The sequence below is a fragment of the Engystomops pustulosus genome, chromosome 5, assembly GCF_040894005.1.
Source record: "Engystomops pustulosus chromosome 5, aEngPut4.maternal, whole genome shotgun sequence".
Classification (NCBI taxonomy): domain Eukaryota; kingdom Metazoa; phylum Chordata; class Amphibia; order Anura; family Leptodactylidae; genus Engystomops; species Engystomops pustulosus.
Window position 1 is genome coordinate 153620765 of NC_092415.1, and position 14412 is coordinate 153635176.

The 14412-nt window shown below is 43.0% G+C and overlaps 1 protein-coding gene across 2 annotated transcripts; it reads left to right on the forward strand.

Annotated features, from left to right (window-relative positions):
- The first annotated feature begins 624 nt into the window (after positions 1 to 624).
- On the forward strand, positions 625 to 7931 carry CDV3 (CDV3 homolog). 2 transcript variants are annotated; one of them, XM_072153467.1, is made up of 5 exons: positions 625 to 1004; positions 4979 to 5055; positions 6556 to 6692; positions 6858 to 7017; positions 7745 to 7931. In XM_072153467.1, exons 1-5 carry the CDS (start codon positions 654 to 656, stop codon positions 7869 to 7871), a joined length of 852 nt encoding a protein of 283 aa, XP_072009568.1. In that variant the 5' UTR covers positions 625 to 653; the 3' UTR covers positions 7872 to 7931. The 2 variants fall into 2 exon arrangements, with proteins under 2 accessions (XP_072009568.1, XP_072009569.1); XM_072153468.1 differs by lacking the exon at positions 625 to 1004 and adding an exon at positions 1419 to 1527.
- The last annotated feature ends 6481 nt before the right edge of the window (positions 7932 to 14412 follow it).

Below are 14412 nucleotides of genomic sequence, written 5' to 3' on the forward strand. Positions count from 1 at the left end.
CAATGCGATCGCGTGCGCCAAAATCCCGGGGCAATTCTGGGAAAATCAGCGCAAATCGAAAATATTCGGGTAACACGTCAGGAAAACGCCCTTAGTAAATGACCCCCAGTGGGCGCGACGTGTGCAGGGAGGGTCAGCCAGGGGGTGTAATGATGAAGGACAAGGGCAGGTGAAGGGCTGGAGTATTCTTTTGAAAATCACCCACGGAGGACGGTTTCCCAAGGGTGGGGGGACTGCTCCTCTTCAGCCCCTTCCAGGGGGCGACTTGACTAGTCACAAAGCACGTCTTTCAAAGGTAATATATAATTTATCTTTTGTTCTGTAAAACCGATTTTTACATACAAAAAATGTTTAGCAGTGTGTGTGCAATGCTCTATAGAGACGGGGCAAAACGGGGTCTCCTGGTGACAGCGCACAAGGCAATTCAGTCATACGACCAGGGATTGTTACATGATGAATAAAGTTAGTGAAGAAAAAAATAAATAAATAAATAACACCACCCCAAGTGGCCGGACACGTTCCATGTAGAGTACAGGCAGAGAGGAAGACGATACCACTTTAAGGAAGGGGGGATGGAGGAGGCACACGTGATCTTCTCCGCCCTATAGGAGCAGCGAGATATCACTCGATCCTCCCCCTATGAATGCGCCAGGATGGTTTGTTCCCGGGTGTGGGCAGCGCTTCCGGCCTCTCAGCGCTACTCAGTTGGTGTGACCGGTGCGTGCAGTGCTCAGCGCTCGTCGTCACAGACGCACCTACCGCCGCGTGTGCCAGCTGTTGCCAACATGGCCGAGCCCGAGGAGAGGAGCCTGGACGACTTCTTTGCCAAGAGAGACAAGAAAAAGAAGAAAGAGAAGGGAGGCTCCGGCGGCTCGGCCGGGGGGAAGGGGGCAGCGAGGCCGGCAGAGGGGACACAGTCTGCGCTCACATCCAGCGGAGCGGCCAAGGTCTCCAAGAAGGAGAAGTCTTACAGGAGCGAGGCGCAGGACGCGCAGCAGGAGAAGGTACAGGCTGCGCCCGGGGCACACGTGTGGGGGGAGAGGCGGCAGTGACCCTGGCACAGGGGGCGCCGGAACTTGTGCAGTCTAATGCAGAATCTGTAGGTGGGCGCAGGGTAAAGTATGTAGTACTCCAGGCCTCGTCTGCTTACGTAGGCCCTGCTGGAGGTCTATGGGCATCACATGGAGGGTAGTGAGGACATGGCCTCTCGGGACTTGGCCACATGTGACGTCATAATACATGTGATATAGACCAGGCACCTGCTCTACCTGCAGTGTGTGGGCACAGCATGTGTGAATGTGGGGCCCTGTAGTCATGGCTCATGCTGGACCCAGGGACATGTGGCCTGTGGTACCTCGATTTCTCGTGTACCCCTGTGATGTCTGCAGTAGATAAGGGGCTCATCCAGTGACTCGGCGTTAGAACTAAGCCGGATATTTGCTGCAGGGCATCCTCCATGATGCTTCAGGGTTATAGAAGCTGTGCAGTCAGTGCCAAATGATTGCTGGAGAATTTTTGGTAGAAAGTGTATGTTCTATACATGTAGTGCGTCTTTATATCCAGGGCTATGGTCCTACAGTGCATTGTGCACCACTGCTACTTAATAGTCACTTACAATTGACCTGGTGTTCATCACCCCTACTTACCCAGCTCACTGGTTGTAGGTAATGTCCCAATTCTGGTATAAAGAAGGCCAAAAATTCAGGAAAAACTGAGTGGACATTATTATGGTTGGCTGGGTTTTTGTATTGAGGGAGGCCAGATCTGGCCTTGTACAGCCTTGGATGTTGTAGGAGAGGGCTCATTAGAGGTCTGTCACTAAGGCCTAGTGAGCCTGGGACAACTGTGTCCCTGATATTAACTATGAAAATGATCACCTCTGACCCCTAGAATGAGGTATGAGCCTTATTCTCATAAGGGTCAGTAACCTGATTCTGAGATGTATGGCTTCTATATCCTTTCTCCTGTAAACCAAAAATCCTTATAGCTACTGTGGTGGATATCTATCAAAAATTACTTAAAGGGAACCTGTCTGCAGAAATTGACCAAATAAACCTAGCAGCTCATGTTTCTTTTGTGGTCCTGTATGGTGGAATTATTCAGAAAATCAACTTTAACGTGAGAAACAATATTGTTGTATAGTCATGTAGGCTGGGAGTTTGGCGCTGAAGTCCAGCTCTCCTCGCATCAGAATGCACTTTCCTGCACTTGATGCGTTTATTTCCAGGACTAACCGACTCTACTACTGTCTGGTGTGTGATGTGAGTCGCCGTAGAAGGGGCATTTGGTGGCAGTGGCAGCCAGGGCTTCAGTCCTGAGTTCTGTCTGACTTTATACAACAAATTTAGATCTCTTCTCAATTTTCTATGTGAAGCCACCACACTGGACCATGTAAGACACATGATCTGGAAGGTGTTTATCTGCTTCATAATATACTGGTACTGGTTTAATCGGTCAATTTCTACTAGCAGGTTCCCTTTGTAAATGACACATGAGCCCTCTTCATGTATGGTGGATGTTTGCTGTATTATGCTATCATTGTGTGGCTCTTAACCATTTAAATTCTGGCGGAGAATGCAGTCTGCTTTGACAATCAGATACATATCTCTAGCAAAATTGCCTAAAAATTGCATTACAGTAGCATTGCTTTACATGGTGGAAGTAATTAAACCCCCATGGGTTGTAGTACCTTTAGGGGTCTAAGAAGTATGGTAAAAAAATAGTTGAGAAAAATTTTGAAAGCCTCAAGGTGGTCTTAAAATACAATATAGAGAATATAAAAATGATTGTTCCTGATGCCGAGCCCCAAAATGCAAAATGACATCCAAATCACCATTTTTACACCATTGTGCTATGCATAAAAACAGTGATCAAAAGATTGTAGTTACCAAAATGGTAGCAATGAAACTTCAGCTCCATAAACCAAAATATGAAAGTTAAGATGAGCGAAGATTTCTTTGTAAAATCTATAAAGACGTAATAAAACCCAAAGAAATTGGGGTCAACAGCTGAAAGTTGGAAGCAAGCACCCCTCTGGTGGTTAACTTTTGTCTGCATCACAACTGCCGTGTAATAGTGCCCTTATTCGCCTCCTTATAGGATTTGCATCCGATAATTAGACCAGTGATCATGACCTGGCATATTATGCCTCTGTTCTTGATTTTCTCCACTTGACACTAGATATACTAAGAGGCCTGAATTATTTCTATGCCAGGTCCTGCTTGACATGGAATTGTGCTATACAACCGGCCCCCTGCCCATTCTGCTCCATTCAGTTGTAATTCCTGGCCATGTTAAAGGAATTGACCCTTTTTTAATGGTTTGTATGTCAGAATACGGTGTACTAGCCATGATAAGTGCCCTTTTGTGTCTCTGCTGGATTGAGTGGCCCAATGCTAAGCTGCTGAGTTCTGTTCTCTTAAATCCAACGGATGCAGAACAAGTTGGACAAACTCCCTTGTATATAACCAGCTTTAGGGCGTGGGTTGGATGAACAAGACCCAAGAATCCTGGAACAATTTACTTTATTTCATAAATTCTGCTCCAAATTGAATAAACCTATATCTCCCTGAGTTCCGCATCTACTCATGGGAGCAAAAAACTAATGGGCTCCCCTTCATATGTGGAGCTTCCCAGTTACATAAACTGAGAGATGGCGAATAAAGCACTCCATCTGTACAAGGACGATGTAGCGGATTCAGATCAGTAGGAATGAGCAGTATTTGGGTGCACAGCACTAATTTTTCTGTGCTGCTGTAACAGAAGACTTCATTTAGTGAATTGGCCAGTATAGTGGTGAATGCTGATAAGTGAGGGGGTGTTTCCTTTGATACAATATCTACAATGTTAGTTTCCCCTGTAAGTCCCTTTAGACAGTGCTTCAACACTGACCTATGGGGAGCAAGTCATAGGGTTTCCCCATATAATAGCGGAATTCTAGTTATCGGCAACTACCGTATTTTTCGGACTATAAGATGCTGCTTACTATAGGACGCACCCCAGATTTTGGCTTCCAAAAAATGAAAAATATATTTTACACCAATTAAAATATTCCTGTTGGTCGCACTAATGCACAACATACGCAGCTCTGCTCCATCCACGCAGTTACACACGCAGCTCTGCTCCATCCACGCAGTTACACACGCAGCTCTGCTCCATCCACGCAGTTACACACGCAGCTCTGCTCCATCCACGCAGTTACACACGCAGCTCTGCTCCATCCACGCAGTTACACACGCAGCTCTGCTCCATCCACGCAGTTACACACGCAGCTCTGCTCCATCCACGCAGTTACACACGCAGCTCACATGATCAGTCACATGATTCTGACATCGCCAAAGGTCCTGTAGGACACCCGGGAGAAGTGAGAGCAGTGCGGAGGCTCCTCTCTGGGAGTTCTGGTGCAGCTCTATATCAGGGCATCACCCGATCTCCATTACAGCGGTCACGGTGGTCTGGCAGTGCTGGATACTCCTGACCTTCGGTCTACAAGATGCAGGCACGTTTTAGTGTTTTATAGTCCAAAAAATACGGTAAGTACTAGAGACTTGTTTTATGAATATGCTTTGCAATTCACTTTTATTCTAAGTGTAAGCAGTACAATCCTGGAGAACTGCATGTGACATGCCCTGCATTGTGCTGATCATGGGGCATAGCTGAATAGTATTTCAGAGGATCGCTGGCTTCTTATACAAAGATGTAGGGGTTAAGTGCTGAATGTTGCTGTCTGCTTGGAGTGGATTTGAGACTATATATTGTCATGGTTGCTGTAATAGTCCCTATTATATAGTTGGGGGTGGTAATTGCTCTGGGATATACTAGTGAAATGCACTTAATATAACAGCGACATGAACATATTGTTATGATGAGGTACAGATTCAGAAACGAGCTGAAATGCTTAGATGTCTTATTGACTACCAGCGATGGTAAATTTCAGCATTTACTAGATTTTTAAAATTTTTTTTTTTTTCTTTTGTAGGTTGATGATGAATGGAAAGAATTTGAGCAAAAAGAAGTTGACTACAGTGGCCTAAGAATTCAGTCTTTGCAGATAAGGTAATGGGCCCTAATTCCTATTTGTTTAAATCCAGTGAAATATGATGGTCCTATGGTAACATAGGAGCAGGTTACCATCTATTATAGATTTTATAATCTTATTTCTACTTAACAGTTCTTGTCACTTATCTAATTTCATCAATTTACTATAAACTTTATAGAATTAGCTTAATTTTCATCTGTTTTTATAGCGTTGTAACCTATGACGTCAAAATGTTGTCATCCAATTTTGGTCAGTAAACATCTGAAGTTCAACTTCTATCTCTATCCACCCAGAAGAGCACATGATACCATGGAACTATTTATTTTGGCTACTTTTACGCATTTTCACTAGAACAATTGGCGCTTTTTGTGTTATCTGTCATGCAGACATGTATCGGAACAAGTTGCAGGCAGTGACCTGTAATGTACATTACACAAGATCCCCATACACACAACCATAGTGGGGGCTGTGATCCTGGATTTGCAGTGTGGCCTCGTTAGTGGAGTAAGGAGCGCTCTCGCTTCTCCACAAAGCCTTGTTCACCCTTGTGAGCACAGTTTCAAGTGTGGCTGTCACAGAACAGACACCCAAGTCTTATCTAAACAAGACTTAGTCTGTGTACAGAATTGGGTTTAGCTGCAAAAGCAACCAAAGTACTGTCTGCTTAGCGGAAAGTGCAGTGGAGAATTGCCTGGACAACCCCTTTAAATATGACTGTTTACTTATTAGGCCCGCAGTTTCTATACAAGTCCTAAGGTTTTGGGCTGTATAAAAGAAAAACGGATGATCCATATTAATTGCTGTCTTTTTTTAAAAGCCTCTGAGGTCATGTATGAAATGTAGGACTCCGGTCCTGGGCTCCTCGGTGCAACAAGATTACAGAGCCGAAAAGCAACTAGATTAGGCTCTGTTCAGTGTACAAAGTGCCATTCACTGTCACGCAGTGTATTTGTCTACATGGTCGCCTGTAGCCACATTTAAGCTGCCCGACACTGAAGCCTTGTGGCAGCATGTTGAAAAATCAAGTATCTTCTGCTATAATTTCTACATAAGTGCTGAATTTGTATAACCTGCTAGGAATGCAATGATCTCTTACCTGAGATTGAGGCTCAGAGGATAGACATTCAACGTGGCTACAAGTAATGAAATGTAACCACTTGTTTTATTGAAAAGAATCTATAATCTCTCCTGAAATGTCTTAAAGAAATTGCTTGTATTTGCTATAAAATCAACAATTCTTGGAGAAATAAACACAGCCACGCTAGAAGACAAGTGGGCGTTACTTTTCTTCAATGTATTCACATTTTTAGTAGGAATAACCGAAGAACAATTCAACCCAGATTCGTAATGGATGCTTCAGTTTTCTAGGGCAGGTAATTTACTAAGGCAGTCAAGAAGTGATAGGTTCTCTATAAAGCAAAACCATTGGGATGGGATTGTTCCTTTTCCTTATAAGCCCTGTCCTGTAGCTGTGATCCCTGTGTTCTGGACCTAATGTTCCTACAATCTTGTTGTAGCAATGAAAAGGAAGATGATGAAGGTGAGAAAAAGGAAGAACAGGGTGGAGACTGGGAAGAGGCTGGAGGCTATGGCTCTGACAAGACGATGGGTCCTTGGAATAAATCTGCCCCTGCTCCAGCTCCTATAAGTGTTGGTAAGACAAGATCCTCTGTGTACGGTATACACGTCTTGAGTCTCATTTATAAGCTGCTTATGGTGAGCAGTTTGATCTCTGCTTTCTAGTACAGGTTATGGCTAATTGCTAATAACCGCTGCCAATCATCTTCATTGGATCTAATTTGGATGTTTTTTTCCTCAGTTGCAGAAGCCCCAGAGCCTGCACAGCCCAGCGGCGTGTATAGACCCCCTGCTGCCCGAATGTCTGCACCACAACGAAAGCCGCAAGGTCCCCCTGAAATATTTAGTGATGCCCAGTTCCCGTCTCTACAAGCCACTGCCAAGCATATAGAATCCCGCAGGTAAGTGCTTCCTCACTACTACGTAATGTAATGGAACTAGTATGTAGTCTTTAGCATCTTTATTTGAAAGTCTTTAGTTGAATTTTATACATTATAGTACTGAACTGTACATACGGTATATGCAGTATTCTAGAACAGAGGGGGAGGGGGGAATATCAATGCATTTGTGCCAGTTTTCGCATATTTAAATCAGAAATGTGGGGGGAAGGGGGTAACTTTATTCCTGACATATTTTTTACAAATTGACATTTTCTTGGGACAGGAGGCAGGTGGCCAAATCTTCATATTAGTTGTAGGCATGTATCTAAGGGGACTATATTGTCCCCACCCTTGTACAGGTTTATTTGTAGTTGTACTATTTTAAGTGTTTTTATTGTGCCACTTTTGTATGTGATTTTGCTGTATCCCTTAAATAAAGATTAATTGTATTCCTAATGCCTTGGCTAAGGTTAACACAAGTCTTTTTCTTTGAAGTATTGTACCAGTGTGAGTTTTTAGTTTGGCTAGTGCACACATGCTAGTATGCCTAATAGTATGCCTAAGAGTGTGAATATAGCCTAAGAGTGTGGTGCAGTTCCCTACCTGCCGTGCTTCCTGCACCCCACCTGGGGTCGGATATAAGTTGTCATCCCGCGTGGGGTCTGTTAGTTGTTGTATCCATATATGATGATCCTGTACGTGCTGCTTCTACACTTCTAACAACCCTCGTATTTGTTTCCTAAACTAGGGATAAAGAAATGGAGAAGACATTTGAAATTGTAAAACACAAAAACCGCGCCAGAGAAGAAGCGGCAAAGAATCAGGCCGTTCAGCTCCAGCTAGACAACCAGTATGCGGTTCTTGGTGAACAATAAATCGGCAAAAAAAAAAAAAAACATTGTATACAACCTTTATAAACTCGCCCATGAGGAAAACTAACTACAGCTGTTGGACTTGAGATCATCTGAACTGTGTGATCTTCTCTACTGCGCATTGGATGAAACAGATGACTGGACCCTCCATCCTTCCAGTATATATACAAAAAAACTTTCCTTTTCTTTCTTGCTACATCCCCTTCTCCCATTCCCCTTGGCTTTTTTTGTCTATTTGCATATGGCAACACGTGAGGCCCTGAGAATAGAACACAAATCCTTGTTGTAATGTCACACATCTAAGTGGAGAATGAATAAGCAGTTTTCAGTGGTTATTAAATCTTTTTATGCTGAGCCTTCATCAAGGTTGACTACCTCAGTTTTGCTACACCCATAGTAGACACCACCTGGAGGAGCATCACTTACACACAACCAGAGATTGTATGTTTCCTATAGCTGTATTAGAACAGGGATTCCCTCTTCTGTGTTGGTACACCTAACAGGATAGCGCTTCACCTTGTTACTGTTGACTGCTTCATGTGTCGATCAGTTAAGTGACCTTAAAGGGATTTGGTGTAGACCATGTAATGGCTTCTTTATGGTTTTTCTGTAGATGGGTAATTGATACATGGGTCTTCATAGTCTAGTGCAAAGCTGTAGTTGCCTTTTTAAAGTGACAAATTCACAAGAAATCAGTCTACCAAACTGTGAGAACTGGCGTAATAAATCCTACATTGCCCTTCTTTTATGTTACAGGTCACCTTCTCTATCGAGTTTGTTCCCAGCAGGCTGCCATACGTTCCATCCGCTTACTATGTAACTTCCCCAATGACTTGCCTGTCCTACTCTGTGGCTGAAGGGTGGGGTATAGGCTGCTTAAATGGCTTATCTGCTTCTTAAAAACTGATGTCCTATCATTTTGGATAGGTCAGAATTGTTAGGTGAGTGGGAGGCGTTTGACTTGCCCTACTCATTGTTCAGTTGATATAGCACAATAAATCCTCATCCCATTGAATTGATTGGAGTGAAATGCCACAAGTCTGGAGTGTTCAGTGAGCAATAATATTGACCCATTCAGAGAACATTAGTCATCCAATATTGTGTGCCTATCCAAAGGAGCAACCATCGGTTTTAGAGCTGAATAAGCACTTTTGAAGCATTTTCATCCCAAACTCATAACATTTGTCCAAAATCTCTATAATACTTGAAATATGTACGTATGTGATTCTTCTCATTTTACTTTTGAGGTCTTCTATTTCTGTCAGATCTGGTATTGGCTGCTCTGCCATGGATGTTTTGTTCAGATTTAAAGGGATCATCCACTTCAGGTATCTACCAAATCTAAATGGGTGCATGTTGTGTGGTCACTACAAACAGTCCTCAAAGTAGAACCACGAGTGTAGCAGCGCTGTGTAAGTAGAGGATCTTGTCCTTGGAGCACACACTTGAAAGCCAACCTGACTCCACAGTCTGTGTAAATCCAAAAAAAAAGAAAGAAAGCACAGAAGCGACAGTCCCCTGGACTACTACTTCAGTGTTTTTTGTTTTTTAAACCTCCCCCCTTCCTTAAAGTGCCAATATCAGCTCTGGGTAGAATTTTGCCAGGAATGGATGTTGTATTATAATGTGGAAGAGTGCAGACATAAAATTGCTTGCTGTGCAGTTAATTACGGTTTATACATTTGGATTGGTAATGTGGAACCATAATGCTCAGCACATAGGGAGTGGTCTGCATCTCCAGCACTGGATGCAAATGTACATGGCTGTGGCTAGCTCCTTTATTTGGAGTGGCCCTTCAACAATGGGATAACCTTTTGTAAGTCGCTCTGATCCAATATGATCAGTTCACTTCCTAAAATATCCCAAATATCCTGGCACAAACTACTTGACTTTGTCTTCTACTTTTGTGCAGTGCAACAACCATTTATAGCGCATCACTTGAGTTCCTGCTTCAAGTTTTTATGTGGCTTGGGTACTGTCACATGATAGCGCTTGAGTTTTTATTAGGGTGTGGTCACATGTACTGCTTGCGCTGCATTTACAGGGGTGGGCATTGGGCCGATTGCATATGCGCTTCTATGGGAACTCAAACGATTGTTTTAATGCAAGACACCGGGTTCTGGTTATCAACTGTATGGTACCATTGAAGCGCATACGCGTCGGGGCCTCGGCCCGCCCTTGTACCCTAGCGCTGCGTTTACAAACTGTGACCGCACCCATATAAACTAATTTTTTCAGGAGGAAAATCAGTTGGCTCATAGGTTAAATAATATTCACCATTCCGGTAGTGCTGGGCTCCCATTGGTCCAATCTTGACACACAGGAAATACCTGCTCAGCCAATCACTGGACTGTAATGGCAATTCCCTTCAGGATGGGTTATACAGTCCAGAAACGCATCTAGCAAGCATTGAAAAAGAAAAGGCCAGGGGTGGTCAATGTTCTCATCTTAATTTTTTAACCTATTCTGAACCTGGTGGCAGAATTTTATTCTTTGCCAAAAATCCTCTATCAGCCCCAAATTTATGGTTTCCAAAAGGTCTAGTAGGAGGGACATCGCAGTCACCCGTGAGACTCTGTGCCAGCAAACACGAGCTCTTTAAGTAAATAATTTATATAAAAGGAATTGGGTTTAAAGGGTTATTTATGTAAATGTGTGAAAGGCTCCCACTTTTTTTTCTTGAATCTGGTTCCATTTTGGAGAATTTGTTAGAAAACGTGAATCTTTAGGTTTTATCATTATTTCTGTATGATGGGTAACTGGACTGTCCATAAGAGTGTCATGGGTATGGACTAGGCTAAAAGACAACCTAAAATAAAACTATGATTGAAATATACAAATGTGTTATGTTTTTGTTTAGCCAGAAGGTGTCGGGTCTACTGGTGTGTTCACCGGTACACCATACTGGCAGTTCCCACCACTTCCCTATAAAATAATTAACCCCTTCCTGCACCTTGAAGTGATTCTATGTCATAGGATACGAGTAGTGCCCGCACCTTGACGTAGAATTACATCATAGCGATTGCCCGGGATCCCGGTGGTAACAGTTAAACGCGATCCCGGCTGTTTAACCCCATAGGCACCGCAGTCATAGTAACAACCCGTACGCCGTAAAAGAAAAGGTGCAAAAATATGCACAAAAATTAAGAAATTTTCACATCTAACCTCTTACAAAGTAATTAAAAAAAAGTAAATTTACCCTGACATGATACCAAGAAAGTACAGCTTGTCTCACCAAAAATAAGCTCTAAAACAGCTATGTAATAATGAAAAAAAAAGTTATGCCCATTGTTACATGGCGATGCAAAAACGAGCACATTTCTTACAAAATAAGTTAGCCATATAAATGGGGTATCGCTGTTATCGTGATTACCATAAAAATGGGTTCTCTTTATTTTATGGGTCGAGTGAACGTCCAAGGGGAAAAAAGCAAACAAAATCATTCTTGTTTATGGTTTTTAAACTACCACCAAGAAAGAGTTAATAAAATGGTCTAAAAAAATGTAAATTACACCTCCATTTTGTTTTAACCCCTGTGAAACATCCAAAGGGTTAACACGCTTGTTAAAGTTGATTATTCACACATTGAGGGGTGCAGTTTCCAAAATGCTATAATGTATGGGTTTTACTGCTATTTAGGCCTCTCAAAATTTTAAAACTGAGCAATTTGAAATTTTTGCCAAATTTCCTTACTATACATTTTGCATATCAAAACAACCATTGCACATGAATTCATTCATACAGGTTAATTTGAGTGAATCTGAATATATGAAATATACTATACATTACTGAAAAAAGCCTTTTTCCCACTTAAAAGCATTTTTTTAAATTTGTTAATTTTTATCTAGCCCTACCTGTCCTGAAAAAAAAATTGCCACAAGTTTTTTAGGTAAGAAAAATTGCGCAATCGCCACTACATCCAAAAATTAACTAAAAATGCTCTTTAAAGGAAATCTACCATTTGATTTGATGCATTATGAAGCAAACATACCTTCAGAATGCTGTAGCTACACTGATGCAAAATCGTATCTGGTTTAATCCCTGATATGAGTGGTTTTGCTGGAAACAAAAAACAAAAAAACATTCAGGACCTTGGGAAAGCTGGGTCAGGCTGGCTGACAAACACATTATACACAGGCGCTAGTAATTACAAGACATGACTTATCAACCCGAGCTGGGTCACTCAAACACAGCAGCTGGGGGATGGTGCAGCAATTGATTATTCTGTCTGGCAGGGAGAACAGCGATTGCATCATCCTCTCCTGCAGAGAAAAACCTCATAGGCTAGGACAAGTGCTGAACCAAGCATTGAAGCGAGACAGCTTCATAATCATGTTCTCTGTTTTCTCAGCAAAACCACTCAGCACAGGGAATTACCAAGATATGACCCTGCATCAGTGTATCTACAGCATTCTCAAGGTATGTTTACTTCATAGTGCATCAAATCAAATGGTGGGTTTCCATTAATACTTTGTCATTAACATGTTCTCTGCTTTACAAAAGAGACCTTGTAACACTTAAACACCCCCCCCCTCCCCCAAGACTACCACTTGCTACCAACTTGCTACCAACTGAGCAAGTCTCCAGACCTAAACCCTTTAGTGCATCTGTGGAGCATCCTAAAACAGAAGGTGGAGCAGTACCACATCCAACATCATACCTTCCAACTTTCGTATTGGAGAAACAGGGCCAAATTATTTTTTTTTGGCCCTAATCCAGGCCTTTTATTCCTCCACTAACCCCCACACAGTATAATTCTTCCCTTTGTGCTCTCTACGATTGTCCCCTCCGCTCCCTGACAATTGTTGCCACTGTAGTATTGCCTCCCAGCAGTTCCCGCTCTTATTGTGCCTTCCCAGCAGCTCCTCTTATTTTTGCTCAGCCTCTTGTGCCCCCACAGTAAAATACACATGTATTCATCTTTCCCTGTTCTCGTGCAGCAGCTCCTCTCTCCTTTCCTTCTGCTGTAGGTAGCTCTGAAGATGACATCACATTGCGCCTGCCGAACCCTTCTACACACAGAAGATCCATAAGGATAGTGCAGGGAGCTGCCGGCTCTCTGCATTATCATTGTAAACAACTGTTAGTGTCCGGAGGATGCTGACAGAGTCGATGTCCTGATACATACCTCCCGCTGCGGGATAAATCAAAACCGGGACTATCCGACTGTATGATGTCATCAAGAAGATGTAGAAGGGGATTCTAGTCACAACCTGTGAAGCTCCATGCAAGCTCCATGTCCAAGAGAGTTAAGGCAGTGCTGGACAAACAAAATATTGACAAGCTGGGCATGATTTGGCAATTTTCACTTAAAGAGGACCTGTCACCCCATTTATCGGCACTAGGAGCTGCTTACTAAAGTAAGCAGCTCCTAGCGCTTGAACAAACGCCGCAGTGTTAGAGTGATAGCGTTACCGGAAACCTCCGGTAACGCTATCAAACACTGCGGCGGGGTATAGTGTAATTGTCGGACAGCTCGCAAAGCTGTACGACGTATTCATGAGGGGGCGGGGTTGGGGCGTGGCTAGGGGCGGTGACTGCCGCCAAGCGCGCGGCAGTCAATGGCGGCCTATGGAGCGTGCGGGGTGGTCCGGGGTAGAGGCAGCGCCTCCGATGTATTCATGAGGGGGCGGTCCGAGACGCTGCCTCTACCCCGGACCGCCCCGCTCACTCCATAGGCCGGCATTGACTGCATTTTAAACAGAATCAATGCAAGAAAAGACATTTCATTCCCTCATTGAGGCATCTGGTAGTTTACTGGGGTAAAAGCTGGTGACAGGTTCCCTTTAAAAGACATTTCAAATAATTGCAGCACATAGGGGCACATGTATCATAGTTTTTCGGCTGCCACTTTTTCAAGTTTTACTGAAGTTGGCCTACTCAATCTTTTTTTTTACCTTTGTGATACATGTAATGATTTGCCTGTTTATTCTCACTTTTGCAACTTTTTGTGGTGTGCAACTATTTAGTCCCAAAAAGTAGAATACCAAAACTAAGTCTGGATCTAACGCAACTTATTAGGCGCAAGAATGGGGCAATTCCAAGCCCAACGTTAAGTCACTGTTGTGTGTGAATACACACCAAACGAACCTGCTCAAAACTCCATGTGCACGGTCCTCTGAGAGTACTTCTCTTCTCCCAAGCAAACAAACTTCTGAACAAATGAGGTCACCACTTTTTGATTCACCGGAAATCTTGAATCCTTTTTTCATACATGGTGACACAGCAAGTTACAGGTATTGACACATAAGTGCAGGAAAAAGCATCATCTTACGCGTTTTTGACTGATAAGGTCCTTATTCATAGATCACACAAGTTAAACAAATATCTGGGCTACAAAGGTGAATACGGCCACTGCCTTACATCCTTAAGGCAGTTAACTTTGGTACAATGCTTGATTCTGCGCCTAAAAAGTCGCAAACTGCAAAGAGTAGCAAAAAAAAAAAAAAAAAAGAAAAAGGAAGTCAAAGGAGTGATACATGTCCCCAATATAGTTGTTTTTTCTATTTCATTCCCATGACGGCCCCCTGGTGGTTGCTCTCTG

Coding starts and splice junctions, on each gene's coding strand:
- CDV3 (XM_072153467.1), top strand. CDS start 654: ATGGTTTGTTCCCGGGTGTGGGCAGCGCTTCCGGCCTCTCAGCGCTAC. Junction 5,056..6,555: donor ATTCAGTCTTTGCAGATAAG/GTAATGGGCCCT, acceptor ATCTTGTTGTAG/CAATGAAAAGGAAGATGATG. Junction 7,018..7,744: donor AAGCATATAGAATCCCGCAG/GTAAGTGCTTCC, acceptor TTCCTAAACTAG/GGATAAAGAAATGGAGAAGA.